Genomic DNA, 16,533 nt, shown 5'->3' on the forward strand with positions numbered 1-16,533 from the left:
ACAAAAGAAAAGAAAATAATTCTGTTCTTAGGGAGCACAGTAACAGAATGGTTATTAGGCTGCCATGGCACTTCTCAGACAGTTTATTGCTCATGCCAAGGGTTGAGTCACTTTATGCACTTTGCTGTGCAGACTTCACTGGCAACTGCAAAAATCCTATTAAATGGTATAAAGAACTTTCAGTTTTCAATGAAATAAACATTATTCATTGGATTGCATGTAGAGGCTGATAAATTTTTTAAATTAACTTACTATTACTATTTTTCTTTGGAAAATACATAAAATTCCACATGCAGAAACAAAAGCCTTCCTTTTCTGTCATACTCACTCTTAATGCAGTTTAAATAGAACCACAGGGTTGATGCTGTATTTGACTGTTCCACTAGTTGGCCAAGTGAGGAGAAAGAGAGAAAAATCTCCTTCTGTAGCACAGAACTGCAGGTTTCTCAGTGGGAAATACAGCACAGATATGTGACACCCATCCAAATCTCTGGCAAATTTCAAGATAATCAACTACTCAAATTTAATAGTTTTAAAAAAAAAAAACTCCATCATTTACCAATTAGCTCATTTGCTAAACTGAAACACACATTTGGCTACTTGATGATTAGTATCTCTAATCTACAGATTATATATATATTATAGATTAGATATATATTAGATAGTTACAATGACAATGACACTAAAAGTCTTTTGATTAATTGCTATCCTGGGCAAATACTCTTATCACTGCTGAAACACGACTTTCTTCCTTAATTACTTAAGGGGGAGTTTTTAATTGTGCTACTGGCTGACATTCCATAAACCTACAGCCAATGACCAAATACCAAGCTGGCATTCTTGAAACAGACACCTTTTAATGGAATAATTTCAAGTAAGGTTACAGCAGAATCTAGCCTATGGCACCTGTTGCATCAAGTCCAGGGTAGGATTTCAATAGAAGTGCTCTTGTTAATTAATTTTTCCTTCTATATATTTTGCAATGAACTTCCTTGACACTGGTTGAGAAGGATCATCATAGAATCACAGGATCATAGGATTTTAAGGGTTGGAAGGGACTTTAAAGATCATGTAGCCCCAATTCCCTGCTGTAGGCAGGGACACCTTTCACCAGTCAGTGGTCCAGAGCCCCATCCAACCTTGGCTTCTTCCCCACTTTCTGATCTCTCTACTAACCCAAAAAAACTGTCAGAGAATTGGTGCTGCTTTTCCTTCAACAACCAAAACTTCATGGTGGCTTCTGACAGAACAAATAGAGTGAAACCCCTTAAGTTCTCTATAGGGTCGTCATTTTAGTTTGATATGTAATGCATTATAAAAATCACAGAAAAAAAGTTATTTCCGCAAACCATGATAAAAAAATCTTCACACATCTAAATGACTGAACAAAACATTCTTAAATTAAATTAGGCAAATTGAGTAAATTAGTCTGAACTCCTGTTTGAGCTCAGATAAAGAACTAAGCTTTAGGTTTCATACATTGAAATAATTTTAGAAGACCTTGAGCTGAAAGTAAATTCAAATATCATAATAAGATCCGTGATCACCCTGGGAGGTTCTTATGGGAAGACACATCTATGCCATGTCTTAGCACTGGTCAGAGTATTTAGCTCTGGAACTGACAGCACACTACCTGTGTGGTGGGAATCCTGGAGAACGGCATTCCTGCACACACACCAGGGACTGAAATACTGCACTATGCCCAATATGAAAAGTTTAAAACCACAAATGATCACAACACTTCATCCTGCATTTCTACAGTGTGTTATGTACTGAGTACCACATTATCTCTAAAATTTCTCCTCATACTTAAAAAGGCAAAAGTGCAGTATCTACGGTTTTGCCAAAAGTGGACACCCCAGCCTATTTTTAATACAAACCTACTTGCACAGCCCTAGTGCATAATGTGTTCATTCTACTGGCAATAGAAACCACAGCCCAGACAGAATTTATTGTAAGGCTAGAAGCTAAAATTTATGAGAAACCCTCTTGAATGAAATAGCCAAAATAAGACCGTTATCCCAATTCTTCCTGAATTCCCCAAGAGTAACAAATTACCAAACCCCTTTCTTTCAACTCCCTCTTTTTACTATAGGGAAAAGCTAGACAGAATAAAGGCAACAGGAAAAACAAAGATACAAATCATGGTACACACGTTGCTGGGTTATTTTTCAGAATGTTTCTTAAAAGCACTGTATCAAAAGCCATAGTCAATCCAAAAGATATCCTGATCAACATCGTTGGCTTGTTTAAGTAACTAAATGAAGCCAGTACATCAAACCACTTCTTTACTTCAAAACTGATGAGTCAGGATGACCAAAACAAGTCATTCTTAAAAATAAAAGTTACTAATGAGAACTGCTTACCACACTGCTTCAAACATGTGAACCGCATTAAATACAGCAATAGTACTTTGGAATTTTTATGCTTTATAGCATTAGACAATGATTCATCTAATTCAGCATCCTGTCTCCACCACTTAATAACTTGCTAGTATTTAGTTTAAGGGTGAAATGCAATTAACCAATTGCTGAATGATAAAACAGAGCAGAGGACACAATGCAAATTCTTTCCTGACCCGTGGAAAAGATGCATTAACTAAATAAAATGCAGTATTTGACTAGCTGGGTTTTAATTCAGCTATTAGCTAAGACAGAAATTATACAAATAAAACTATTTAGAAGATTTCTGAAAATGTCTTTTTCAAAAGAATTCAACTTATTCACTTCAGCCCAAAATATTGCAGATTTTCATGACTGGGCAATTTCCAGGTGAGCCTGCCTTTTTAATGAAAATGAAACATGTCAATTTAGGTACTATGGAATACGGGAGGTTAAATTAAAAAAAAAAAAAAAGGGATAATGTATTTTTTTGCAGTGATATAAAAAATTGAATTTTTTATGTGTTGAATATTTGTGGATATTTGTTGAATATCCACAAACATATTCAACAGCTTGTGGTTGAAACAGTGTTGATCCATACCAGTAAGGACCAACAGCTTACAGTTTGAATATTATGCTGGGTTTATCTAGATAGCTCAGTTTTACTGGTATGTGAGGGCAAAAGATTTATTTTCCACAAAACAATGTTCTCACAGACTCATGCCAGAAACAAACTGCAAACTCCCTCTTAATCTTCTATTAACCTTCCAGTTTTTATAATATTTAACACTCTATTTATTATTCTATAGTCAGAAGAACATACAAAATTGATCCTTACTAGAAGGGGAGGGAAAGATTCATTGCAATTTTTATAATTGCTTGCAAAATGTAAAGGCCTTTTAATTAATAATAAAATATTTTTGATAGCCAGATCTCTGAAAGTATGAGACTTGATTGCACCTTGTTATTATTGAAATTCTGTAGAGAGACTTCCGTGGTAGCATCAATGTTGTACAGAAGTACTCTTATACTGTAAAATCCCAAGGAATCTCTTGTTTCATGGAGAGCCACCAGCTCTCCATGAGAAAAAACAATGTTGTTTTATATTCTAGGCTCACTTGAATTCTAGTTTGACTTGCACATGAACAAGCACAGAAGTTGGAAGTGAAATATAAGCCCTTGCAACAATTTTGGATTTGTCCTTTTATTCATGTGTCAGGCCTTTCTGAGCCAGGATGTCAACTTGGAAACTTAATAAGCTAAGCTGATGTTTAAAAGAGCTGAGAACTGGCCACATTTCAGAGCTTTCCCTCACTAGGGATAAACTATGTCTAAAAAAAGATATCCTGATTCTAGATTAACTTCTTTTGTAATGAAATCCTTTAAAATTTCTTTCGTTTATTAGAGGGTAACCTTTCAGTTCAGAGGTGTATTATTGGCACAAATATTTTTGAAAGAAAATCTGATGGCCCCCACATATTCCATGCTTTGAAAATCTGTCTGTTCTTGCATTCTGAAAATCTGAAAAAAAAAACATCACCTTACACTGAAAACTGGTGGACAAAACTCTTACTGCAGCAAGGGCTGGGAAGAACTTTGCACCTTGGAATCCATTTCTATAAAGGGAACACACATCTGATTCATGCAGGTTGTCTTTTTGAACACTATTAATTGCATAAAATAATCTAAGAAAATAAAACCCATCAAATAAATACACCTGCCTGTAACCTCATATTCTTTAAAGCTTACATTAGAGGATGTTTCATAGGATGAGAAATAAAACAGATTAAAACTATTAACTCATCTATCTACAGAACTGTGACAATTTCAGAACAAAAGCTTGACTAAACAAGCACAGGAGAAATTCTTACGTTGCTTGTGGTAAATATCTTAAGATGTGATGTGATCCCACAAGCAAAACTTCCAAGATCTACATTTACTTTTCTTTACCGTGGCTAATTACAAGGGATAAAAGTTTAAAACAACAATGACATGAAAGACAGAAATTAAACAAAATTAGGTAAACATGAGAAGGGGAAACTTGGCCTACACAGAACACTGCGTTAATTTTTAATTTGCTTTCCTGTGGTTTTTAATACAGATTTTGTGACTGTGTTGTGGATGGTTTATTTGTTGTAAGGAAGATCAGAATGTGAGATGCTTAACAATGGCCAAGGCTTTTGAGGGTTTGTGCTACAAAGCATCTAATGGTCTCTATTAATGGATTTCCAAACACATTCAACGAGTGGACATGCCAAAGACAACTGAATTTAATTCTAAGGGCTTTGGTATATCCAGGTCCCTGAAAATAGGTAGTTCAATATTTGACTTCTTGTGTAAGCTGCATTTTCAGCACTGCTGCCATATTAAGAAGGACCAGTCAGGAGTAGGAATTGAGGGGGTTTGTCCTCAAACTTGAGTACCTGTCTGCCCAGGGATACCACACTAATGGAAGATCCATGTGGAGAAATACTGTCCCTTTTGCAACAAATAAGTCCCCAAAATGCAGGAGAGGGACTAGAAGGAAGTGTAAGCCATTTGGAAGTACAGGAAGATACATCAACAACAGAGGTCTGCAGCAGGACATCTGGAAGGAATGGACTTAGTTCTGAATGAAAGAAAACTGTGTTTTTCTGGTTACCAGCTTGGCAGCACTGGACACAGAAGCTACAAAACAGCAACTCTCTCCACCTCAGTAAACCAAAAGGAAGGCATGTTTACAAATCCACCAACAATAACACTCACCTATGCCAGGAATACAGAAAAGACAAGTCAGTCCACTTTCTTCCACTGTTCTTCCACTCAAGGTTTCAATAAAAGTTAAATAAAAGTTACAGGACTTGGGGTTTGAGGCATTCTGGGGATTATTTCCTGGCACTAAGGGTGAACTGCTCATATTTTCACAAACTATCCTTAAACAACCAATTTGGGCATTATAAGTTGTGCTATGGCTCTGCTTGGAGCAGCACCACAGAACTATAATGGATTGGTTTCAGGGAGGATTAGTCAGAATTCCAACACTCCTGACTGCAACACAACCTAATTAGGGTCTGAGCAATCCCCTGATTGGAATAACCCTCATCAGTTCACTTTGTTAAATCCCCAGGAATGTAAAACAAGCCTGTTTTCATCGCAAACAAGATTTTCCTTCCCATGCCTTTTTAAATGACCCATAGACTTATTTAGGTGAATTTCCACACTCGAGGTAACTTGGGGATTAATTAGATAGTACTTACAAAAAAACTACTGAAAATGGAAGTTACTTCTGCATATAAACAATATGTATTAGAGTGAAACAGTCTGAATCTAAAGAAGACGTATTTCAGCACAAAATTAAGTCTGGCTAATCATGAGTAATTTAAAAGAGTTAATGAATCTCACGATTCTGTCTTTCACTAAAAGGACTAATCAGATTTACTTTACATTCCTAAACAAATGCTACATTAGGAACCCTTATCTGGTTATCTAATTGCCATCTGAAATTATTATCTAATTTTAAATTGTTATCTAATTTTCATATCTGAAAAAGAGAATAAACTCCTAAGGATCTGAGCAGTTAAAAAGCTTCAAGAATGTAAGATACTACTTTTATAATTACAAAGCCAGATTTGACTCGTTTACTTAGGAAAAAATAAATCTTAGCCCTGTTCCATATTGAAATATTAACAATGAATTAGCATTTTAAAAGAATCTATGAGATAATTTTCTCAAACAGAACTACAGAACAGATTTTGCCTCCACTGATGATACAGCGTTACTTTTTTTATTTAAAGGACATAGCAAAGGATTACAAGAAAGGTATTAAACAAACAACCAAAACGTGCCTGGGTTTTTTTAAAACCCTAATGAATAAGTCACCTCATGTTTGCAGACAGGGCTGATTGCAGTTTACTCAGAGCTTGGCATATCTGATAGTATTTCTCATCAGAGTGTTCAACTAACCACATGAGGACACAGGAAGGCTTGTAGGAGGTGTATTCATGTCATGGTTCCATGGTACTAAAGAGGGACTTTATGTAACTTGAATATAAACATTCTATGAGAAATAATACACTGAATATAAACATTGTTTAGAAACATAGGGTTCAATTAACTCCCTAATCTTTTGTGCCAAATCACTGAAACTGATAAACATAAATCTTATTTTGCAGAAGGCATGTCAGACATACCCAGCCGCTGCTGACTGGTAAAACAGCTTTCAGAAATTATTATGGTATGTAAATGTATCCCTTTACCCAACTACACAGGAAGAAATTATTCCTTTAAAGGGCCAATATAACCCATGCAGAGATCTCCTTTATAAGTTCACACAAATCAATTAAAATGGTGAAAAATTACACCTCAAAAACATTTAAAACTTTCATTCAACACCATAAAATCGTTGGATTTCACAATTTGGTTATATTTTCAGAACTAAAAAGAAGGAAATGTAAGTGTAGCAATTACCAAAAGCTCACAAGCTTTTTCAAATGTAAGTCCACACAGGAACAGACAGACATTTTACATGTATCTAGAACAAAACAGAAACTAAAAATGCTGCCACTGAAGATGTTCCATCCAAAGGTGCACACTCCAAATACAATTCCCTTTTGAGAACTACCAAGGCAATAGAGTCCTCAAAGAATTAAGGGAAGAGGAGCAAAATTCTGCCCCAGAAGTGAAATGAGGGAGGCATGGAGAAGTGGGACACCACCAGTGGCCATGTTTAAGATCTCTCAGGAATGGAAACTTTTAAAATGTTTTTCTGGATAGGTTCAGAATGAAATTACTATAAGTCATATTGATGGAGACAGACATATTTCTACAGAGAGCCAATTTCAATATTAGTTAGAACACTATTAACGGTTACTAGCAAGATATTAAAAGGCTTTCCTATTATCATAAAATCATTAATATTAATATAATCATCAAGTCCAACCCCTAACCTAGCACTGCCAAGCCCACCACTACATCTTCCTGCCCTCCATGCCAGATCATTCTTTGGTTACAAATTACTGCTACCAAACAGTTAAAATCTGAAATTCCCCTTCACTAACTCCATTGTCAGATTTGTGTTCTCAGCTCACAGTTGCCTACCAGGTCTTAAGTTTCCCTTTTCATTTTCAAAACCAGCCTTAATTTCCATTTCCTATTACCAGTTTTAAGTCTAATTAGAATTCTTAGCTTTACCTTCTCCTCCTAACTCGATTCAGTTTTTGTCCTTTGTGAGTTTCCTACCCAATAGTTTCCATAACAGAACGAAAGACACAGATTTATGCTCCATGGTAACATCCAGTTCTTTTCTTTTACAAGCTGACAGGAACTAAAACAGAATGAAAGAAGAACTACAGATTCAGCTTTACTTTATCCAGAACTCCTTCCCTTAGTGCTGTGTGGATAAAAACCTGCTGAACTGCTCTGTGATGCTGCTTTCCTGCAAGCGCAGCTCTGGAGACAGAAGAGGTCCAAAATGTGGATTTGTGATAAACAATCCAACCCAAAGTTTACCACAACTGACTGAGAATGTTTGGTTTGTTCTGGTTTTAAGTTTCCTTACTGAAAATGGCTAACCAACTCTATCTGAAGTTTTCCAAAGTGCAGACTGGGAAAACATATCATGCAAAATTTCAGACCAAACAATCTAAATTGAAAGCAACAGAAAAGACAGTGAGAGAGGTCGAGCAATCAGCACAAGCAATACTAATAATTGCGCACTGCAGGCAGTCATCCTGTTCACAACTACAACAACACCATTTGGAAACTGTGCTAGCTTGGCAACTCATTTACCTTGAATTCTTCTACAATAATAGTTAAGGCTTCATGTCCAGCTTTTCTCATGTCTTCTAATTCCTGTTTATGCTTTTCCTGTACAAAAATACAGAAAACATTAGGCACATGACATAACAATTTTAATTCAGGAGAATAAGTAAATAAAGTAAGAAATAAATGTCAATTATTTTCCTGTTTTAGTATCTTTCATGAAGAAATGCACACAGCTTGATCCTTTAGATATTATATATATATATAATGTATATTAATATATATGTGTGTATATATCTATATGCTAAATTCAAGTAGGTCCAAGTACTAAACTTATTTTTACTTTTTAACTTTACTTTATAGACCCCAGATGGTTCTAAATGGTTCTCCAATTTATTTTTTTTTCAGAAATTTCTTTGTTTTTTGGTATACCTGTGGATGACAGGACTTCCAAATGACCTTCTTAGTAAAGGTTATTTACTGCCTCTACCAATAAAAATGTTGAGATAAAATAGTATCAAATTGACTTTCCTCAGAAATGCACATTTTCTCCTACTTATTATGGGGCTCTTCTTTTATCATTTGTTTTATTCGTTAAGATTCCCAGGAAAGTCTTCTTGTAAAAGAAAACCTATATAGATTTTTCAAACAAAGCTGCATTGTTCACTTTTTATTTTCTGCACAGTTATGTAAAAGGAACCTGGAGAGAAACATTCTAGCATTTTTTTCCTTTATCTAATAGTTTGCTAAGGCTGCAATGTGAAGACCTCATTGGATTTTCACCAGCATTTCCCCCTTATCAATGAGCAGCACCACTTTTTCCAATCATCAATTAGTAAGAAGATGAAAAACATTCCCTCCCTCCTTGTTCTTTGCTTCAGGGTCTGTTCTTGCATCAGCTCATATGGCAGGATGTAGTTGCTTTAAATCATCTTGGGTTTAAATCATTGGATTTTCTTGGTGCAGAAAGCAGAAACACATTAATCACAAATGTTACTTTGCAGTGATCATAGGACACATTTCATACAAGTAAACATAATTTAGGACAAAACCATACACAACTTACACTATATAATTTTTTGCTTTTTGGGTCATAATAAAGTTGAAATTAATTAATAGAATTCTATGCTTCCTAAGACCTGTGTGTTTGGAACAAGAAAAACCTGTTGTCTAACAAAGCATGTAAGACCATTAAAAATTAATTAATCAGACTGTAACTGTATTTAACTAGAGATTTTTGCTCTCACTCAATTCCTTCCTTCTGAAAGAGTCATTCTTAGCAAAAACTAGGAAACTACAGCTACACGATCCTCTCACCTCTAGCCGAAATCTAATGAGACATTTGCATTTTCTTTAATAAAACTGTGGGCTTTTGTGAAGCCCAGCAAGAACAACTGCTAAGTAGAAGAATTACAGATGGAAATATTTTGCTGTGCACATTAAATACTACATCAGACAACAACACACAACATGTGGCTACATCATTTTAATCCCACTGTGATGCAGTAATGTATCACTGACAACACAAATCATTCAAACTCTGACACTATACAGGTTAAAAAACCCCAATTGTTTTGACTGAGGAAGTAAGACATCCCATTCTGGTAGAAAGCACAGTGCCTCTCACTCGCAGTACCAGGCAAAGCAAAACACAGAGCAAAAAATGCCATTTGTCCCTTTATAATCAATTCCTCAAGTTTTTAGAACCAGGTGACTTGTTCAAGGTCATGTCCTAAATGTGAACTGGTAACACAACTTGAAGCATCGACACCAAGGCATTCCTGTAACACCTGTAAATATTCTTCTATTCCTGCAGGAAAAGTTCAAGGCAGGTATCTGAGCTGCTGCTGACTGCCTGTGTTCTGTAAGGCTGTGGTACCCTCAGAGGTAGCTGCCAGTCTGAGCCAGTATCTCAGAAAGTAATGCACTCTTCATTTCAGTTCTCGTGCAAGAAGGCAAACTGTAGCTCCCTGCAGGTAGCTGAAGTAGAAGACAAATTTTAAATCCATCTTATGCAGCTTTGTTTTACACAATCACATCATTAAAAGTCCTCACAATGGAGTCCACTACGCTGAAATTTTTGTCTCCATAAAACCAACTCTTCCTTATGAGCATCATTTAAAAAAAATTACTAATAACACTTAGCATCATAACGATTCTGTTAAGAAACGCTAAGTTCTTATTTGAAGACATAAATATTTCCTTCAAATCACCCAAGTACAGAGAAAAAATAATAGCAATACTGAATGCAAAGGAGAAATTGAGGTAAACATGATGAGAATCAGTCCATAATGGCAAATTAATGTACACACTAGAGTGTGCTATTGTGTATAAAATAGAGATTGGTCACTATTTCTGTCCACGTGAAATAAGAATGTGAGCTCTACAGAACTAAGACATGGGAGCATCTCCAGGTCTCTAGCAAAGCAAGTATTTTCACTTTGGTCCTATCATCAACATCCTAGTGAAAGATACAGCTAAGAACCTAAAGATAAGGAAAAATACAGGGAGGAGAGAAAGATTTCAGATATCCCAGGATAACCAAAACCCCCACATTATACACAACCTTCAGCTCACCACAGGAAGCAAGGAGACAATGATTCATACGAGTAAACATAATTTGTACCTGAAGCATAACAATGGAAGACTCTGAGGTGAAAAATGAAGTGGGGTAGCAAATGAACTTTCACAAACAACTGCCTAACATTGTGGTGGTGAGGACATTTCCTGCTGAGTTAGAAATGAGTTGAGCCAGAGTTGAGTGAGTGTGAACAGAGCAGCCTGCTGAGAATACTATGACTGATTAAATGTGAAAAACTATGCAAAGGAAATAGTATGGAAGAGCCTGCACATGCCCCACACTGAAATATAATTACAGTTCCCACTCTCTGAGTATTTGAGGTGTATAACAAGGATCTCTACCCTGTCACATTTAAGACATTAATATTTTGTGAAGAACAATTATAGTTTATCTCTGCTCTTTCTTCTTCCCTAGAGGATGTGCATACAGAGACCCTCCACTGAAGAAGATATTAAGCAATAAAAAGAAGTGCTAAAGCTAAAGTGTTTTTAGTACGAAAGCACATTTTACTACCAAAACTGCATGATATGGTAAACAGCACCTACACTTGGCTCAGGAAGCCTTCCCTGGCTGCCTTGAGGTTTTTAAAATATTACACAGATAATTCGTTGGGATGAAGCCACAAATGTGCCAGGTCAACTTATGCCCTGGATAGTTTCCTACTTCCCCACATAATCTAAATGGTGAGGCAGGATAGCAAGAGGAAGCAAGGAAGGAGGAGTGAACAGGAGAACAATGCCAGGGAATCTGACAAGAAGAGAGCATTTCCATTAAACAACACAGTAAGCATAAAAGGAATTCTGAGCTTCAATAGGATATTTGTATGTCTCTTATCTCAAATGCATCAGTCTTCAGATCAAATTAAATTCCACCATTGTCCGTAAAGAACAAAATATTAATTTGGAAAGTGTTGCAGGGTGCCATCAATGGCTACTGATACTGAAACCAGTTGTAACACCCAACACAACTTTACATGGTGAATGTATTTAAAAATATATCAGTATTTATGTAATTATTTACTGTAATACACTTCATGATACATATAGATATGTATGAAAAAACTACACTAGGAGAGTTTTCCTTCTTTCTGTAGATAGGAGACCTGCACATTGCAAGGGTCTGGAAAAAAGGGTAGCTTAGTGAAAGAGGATCATGTTAGGAAATACTTAAGCAAGTTGGACATAATTAAGTCCATGATGCCTGACAGGATGACCCCACAAGTGCTGAGGGAGCTGGCAGATGTAATTGTGAGGCTCCACTCAATACCTGAAGGCTGATCACAATGACTGGAGAAGTGTCTGAGAACTGGAGGTAGGAAATGTCATCCCTGCCTTCAAGAAATGACAAGAATCCACAAGGAGCTACAGGCTAGGCAGTCGCAACTCAGGACCGGAGAAGGTAATTGTGCCAGTTTTTCCTGTGACAGAGGGAAGTTTTTCACTGTAGCGTTTTTCATAGTAGAAGTTTTTCACAGTAGGGTTTTTCACAGTAGAAGTTTTTCACTTATATGTTTTGGATTTGTGCTGGAAGAAGTATCCGTAACTCATGGGTATTTTAGTTACTGCTGGCTTTTGACACTTCTCTGAAATCCTCATGGAGAAGCTGCCTAAGTGTGTCAGGAGAAGCTGAAAGACAGGTGGACTGAAAACTGGCTGAACTGCCACACCCCAAAGGTGGCAGAATGTCCCAGGGGACAAGAAGCTGAACATGAGGACAACAATCCTGGACTGCATGACGCTAAACATTGCCCCCAGGTCACAAGAGGTGATCCCACCACTCCACTCAGCACTGTTAGGGCCATTCCTGCGTCCAGCTCTAGGCTCCCCAGTAGTAAAAAACACATGGGCTACTGGAGAGAGAGAAGCAAAGGGACACAAAGATGATGATGGGTCTGGATCATCCTACACATAAAGAGAGACGGAGAAAGTTAAGACTGTTAAGTCTGGAGAAGGCTCGGGGGATCTTATCAATGTATATAAATACCTGAAGGGATGATACAAAAAGAGCAGAGTCAGGCTCTGGAATGGGCTGCCCAGGGAGGTGGTGGAATCACTGTCCCTGGAGGTGTTTGAAGGAAGACTGGATGTGGCACTCAGTTTCGTTGATAAGCTGGTGTTAGGTCATAGGCTGGACTTGATAATCTCCAAGGTCTTTGCTGACTTAGCTGACTCTGTAATTGTTTTCACCAAGTCCTAATACACTAGGTATGAATTCTGAGGCTACTTGGGTTTTCTCAAAATGTTTCCACATAAAGTACTAAAAAAGATCTTACAAAGCAAACGACAGTGGAGTGCTGCATATTTATCACAGGTGAGCCCTTCCAAAGGACCCACTGCATACAGCTCACTACACTACACATGCTGTTTCCCAATATTTATTCTGGATACAATCTTTTATTGCCAGTTTCAAACACATGAAATGCCAAATGTCAAAACCAATAGTAATCAAACCCACAATTTGTATCAACAAAACTTTAACTAGGGACACCTTATGCACCAAAAATTGGTAACATTTCCATCTGCACCTCTGTTAACCTTTGAGAAGTAACTGACATATGCTATAGAAATATAACTAACTGAAAGAATGTATATTGAATTTTCATAGAGTTGTACTATTGGTAACACATAATGGTGTTCACAGCACATTCCTAGAGGATACCTTCAGTCTTTTCATGGATGTTTAAAAACCCAAGACAACTACAAAGAAACTTGACACTCAGTCAAGTAGCTTCAAAAGCATGCAGGAATAAATTTCACTTCAGCATGAATAAAAACTTTCCAAGATTTACTTCTAGAAGACACAAAATAAGAACTCATAGCATCACTATACATAAATACTCCAATAATTTTATGTCGAGGTGTAGGATTACCATATCTTTGAAATTTTTTCCAAGGTAATAAAAAACTTAATTGTTTTCTTCCTTGTTTTTGAAGTATAGAAAATAAGTTTCATTATAACATAAACAATCATACTTAGCACAAAAATCAACAGAAAGGTAAGTTACATCTTTACATTTGAATCTCCTTTTCATTTTCAGTATGTGAACTATTTTCTTTGTCTGCCTCTTTAATTAAAACTCTGGGAGCAAACAACGGTGATGTACTTATCTCTTCTTTCAATCTTAACTCCTTTTCTGATTTGTAAATATATTTTAGAACAGTAAAAGATTTCCAAAGCAGACATACTATATGTAAACTAGCTGATCAACAGCTATCTTCCCATCAAAGTACAAGCAAAGCAGCCTCAACACAAATTGTTGCCATGCTCATTCCAGGCTACAAACACAATTTTGTTTGTTGGTTTCCAGAAGAGAAGTGATGATGTGCAAGTTGAACAAAACTCAGAGAATTCACTGGACAACCAGAGACACAAGTATCCATATTTGCATCAACTTGCTATATTTTTTTCATAAGAAAATTGAGAAGAATTTGGATCAAAAAATAAAATAACCATCAGCTTGGGAAATTGAGCATCAAATCAAGGAGTTTTGGATAAAGTAAATTCCAAGAAATACAGGCACCAAAGATGACAATACAGCTTTTTAAATTCTTTCTTAGCTGAAGATCTGGATGAAAAGCTTCTCTTGTCTGTGTTGTTTCAGAGAAAAGAGGGATATGAAATAATCAGATTTGATTAGCTCAGATGCTTGTCAGTCAGACCATATTGTCCAAACCAGAACACAAACATAATCTGAAACTGAACTCCCAAAATTTTCCTCCATCAGAGAACTGCTGTAAAGTTTACATCAGGCTGTAAACTTCAGGATGAACTTGTTGGTTATTTGTTTTTCTTCCTGAAAAAGTCATAAGTAGTCTAAGCATGAAAGAGGAAAAAAAAATACAAAGAGATAGAAGTTACACCTTTACCAGAGAAAACAAAGAAGTACATAAAGAAAAGAGAAAAACTAACTACTGCTCGCTTATTTTAAGATACTGCTATGAATTCTGCAAGGAAGGGATTTTTGCCTAACCTCAGAAAAATTCCAGCTGGATGGGAGCATCTCCCACAGTCTAGAAAAAGGTATCCAAATCACAGATACACAGATTTTATAAGGAGTCCTTTACACTTCCAGCATATCTTAGGGAACTTGTAATGCAGCTGAACAACTCTATTTTGCTTCCTGTAAAACCCCACACTGAACATGGATAGGTTTCATAGTACAAGCTCCTATTCTAACATGGCAGATATACTGAAAACCACCAAAAATGTTATATTCCATACAACAATTATTTAAGTTTACAGTAACTGATATTTTTACTAGTTTACCATTTCAAATACTGCATTAATCAGATTTTTGGTTCAGGCATTCCTGACCCTGCCCTTAATTGGCAATGAGGTAGGCCAGATTGGAGTAAAATATTCCAAATAATTCAGCCTGGGGAATATCCCCTGGACTGGACTTACAACTTTAGTGACTGGGAGTAGGCTATTTATTTTTCTCCGTTTGAGACCAAAGTATTAAATCACAAAATCACACAAACATTCAGGTTGGAAGGAACCTCTGGAGGTCATTTAGCTTAACCTCCTGCTGAAAGCAAGATCAACACTGAATTCAAACCAGATTGTTCAGATCCTTGTCCAGTGAGATCTTGAAAAACTCTGAAGATGGAGATTTCACAACATCACTGGCTAAGACATCCTAATGCTTATCTTCATCATAAAATACTTTTTTTCCTTATAACAAGTTGCAACTTCCCATGCTTCAGTCTATCACAAGTTCCTGCTACACACCTCTGCAGAACGTGCCTGGCTCCATTTTTCTGACAACTTTGTAGGTATTGACCGTCTGCTACTAAGTTTCCTCTAAGCTTCTTTTCTCCACCTCAATCCTCTCAACCAAAATCTTGCAGTTTCATCACAGAAGGCAATCACATTGGTCAAGCATCATTTGTCTTTTGGAAAATCCATGTTGGCCGTTTCCAATCACCTTGTTCACGTGCCCGGAAATCGCTGCCAAGATACCTACACCATGATATTCCCAAAGACCAAGAGGCTGGTGTGCCTGGATGCATCCATCCAGCATCCTTCCTGTCTCTTTCCAACAACCAGTGGCTTCCCCCAGGCTCTGAGTGGATGCAGAACTCTCTCACGGTGACAGCCAACTCTCTCTTCACTCCTGAGCTCTGAGGGCTGAAGCTGCTCGTTTTCACAAATGACACCTCTTCTCTCCCATTCCTTTTTGCTGAGATGGTGAAGCTCAGGTCCTGCTTGCTTCCCAGACACCATGCATTTGTATGTGTACATTTGGCATGGGTCCCCAGAACCCAGTCAATTGTTGTGCTGGTTGAAGCATGAGAGCCTGTTTTGGGTTATTTCTTTCACCACCTCCCACCTCTGGGGTGACTAAACCCCCACTTACAAATAGATGTCAAATTCACACGTGGGAGGAGAAAGAAAGCCTTGCTTTGCTCTTTTACAAGCAACACATAAGCTGGACAAATCAAGATGACAGTATTTAATTCTCAAAAATGTGTTAAAGAACTTGGGCTTGATTAGCAAAGATGATGACAACATCCTGGCATCATCAAATTGCCTGACATCAATGAAGTTCCAATTCTACAGGGTTTGCAACAAACAAACAAACAAACACCCTGACCTCTCCCACAAAACCCCCTTATAATTTGGAGCCAGATATAAACCTGGGCATCTAAGGAGCAACCCCAGGTGAAAACTATAACATACATTTATTAATGTCTCTATTTCAATTGCTGTGAAACACTGATGGCACTGAACTAACCACAAAACTAGTTACTTCAGAGGAGAAAAGTTACGTTTGAGGATATGGGGCAGGTAGTAAATCTAATCATTCTCTTAAAAGAAAAAGATAAATTC

The 16,533-nt window shown here is 36.9% G+C and overlaps 1 protein-coding gene across 6 annotated transcripts in view; it reads right to left on the reverse strand.

Annotated features, from left to right (window-relative positions):
- CCDC91 (coiled-coil domain containing 91) overlaps window positions 1-16,533 on the reverse strand; it is a 115,288-nt gene that overhangs the window by 54,067 nt on the left and 44,688 nt on the right. For all 6 annotated transcript variants that reach the window (XR_005956725.1, XR_005956724.1, XM_041485965.1 and 3 more), the window contains one exon: window positions 8,148-8,225. Coding sequence is in view for 4 of the 6 variants with exons in the window: in XM_041485965.1 (XP_041341899.1) it covers window positions 8,148-8,225 (78 nt within the window). In the remaining 2 variants the exon portion in view is untranslated. The remainder of the gene's footprint in view (window positions 1-8,147; window positions 8,226-16,533) is intronic.

This window comes from Pyrgilauda ruficollis, unplaced genomic scaffold, assembly GCF_017590135.1.
Source record: "Pyrgilauda ruficollis isolate IOZ18807 unplaced genomic scaffold, ASM1759013v1 scaffold73, whole genome shotgun sequence".
In the NCBI taxonomy this organism is placed as follows: domain Eukaryota; kingdom Metazoa; phylum Chordata; class Aves; order Passeriformes; family Passeridae; genus Pyrgilauda; species Pyrgilauda ruficollis.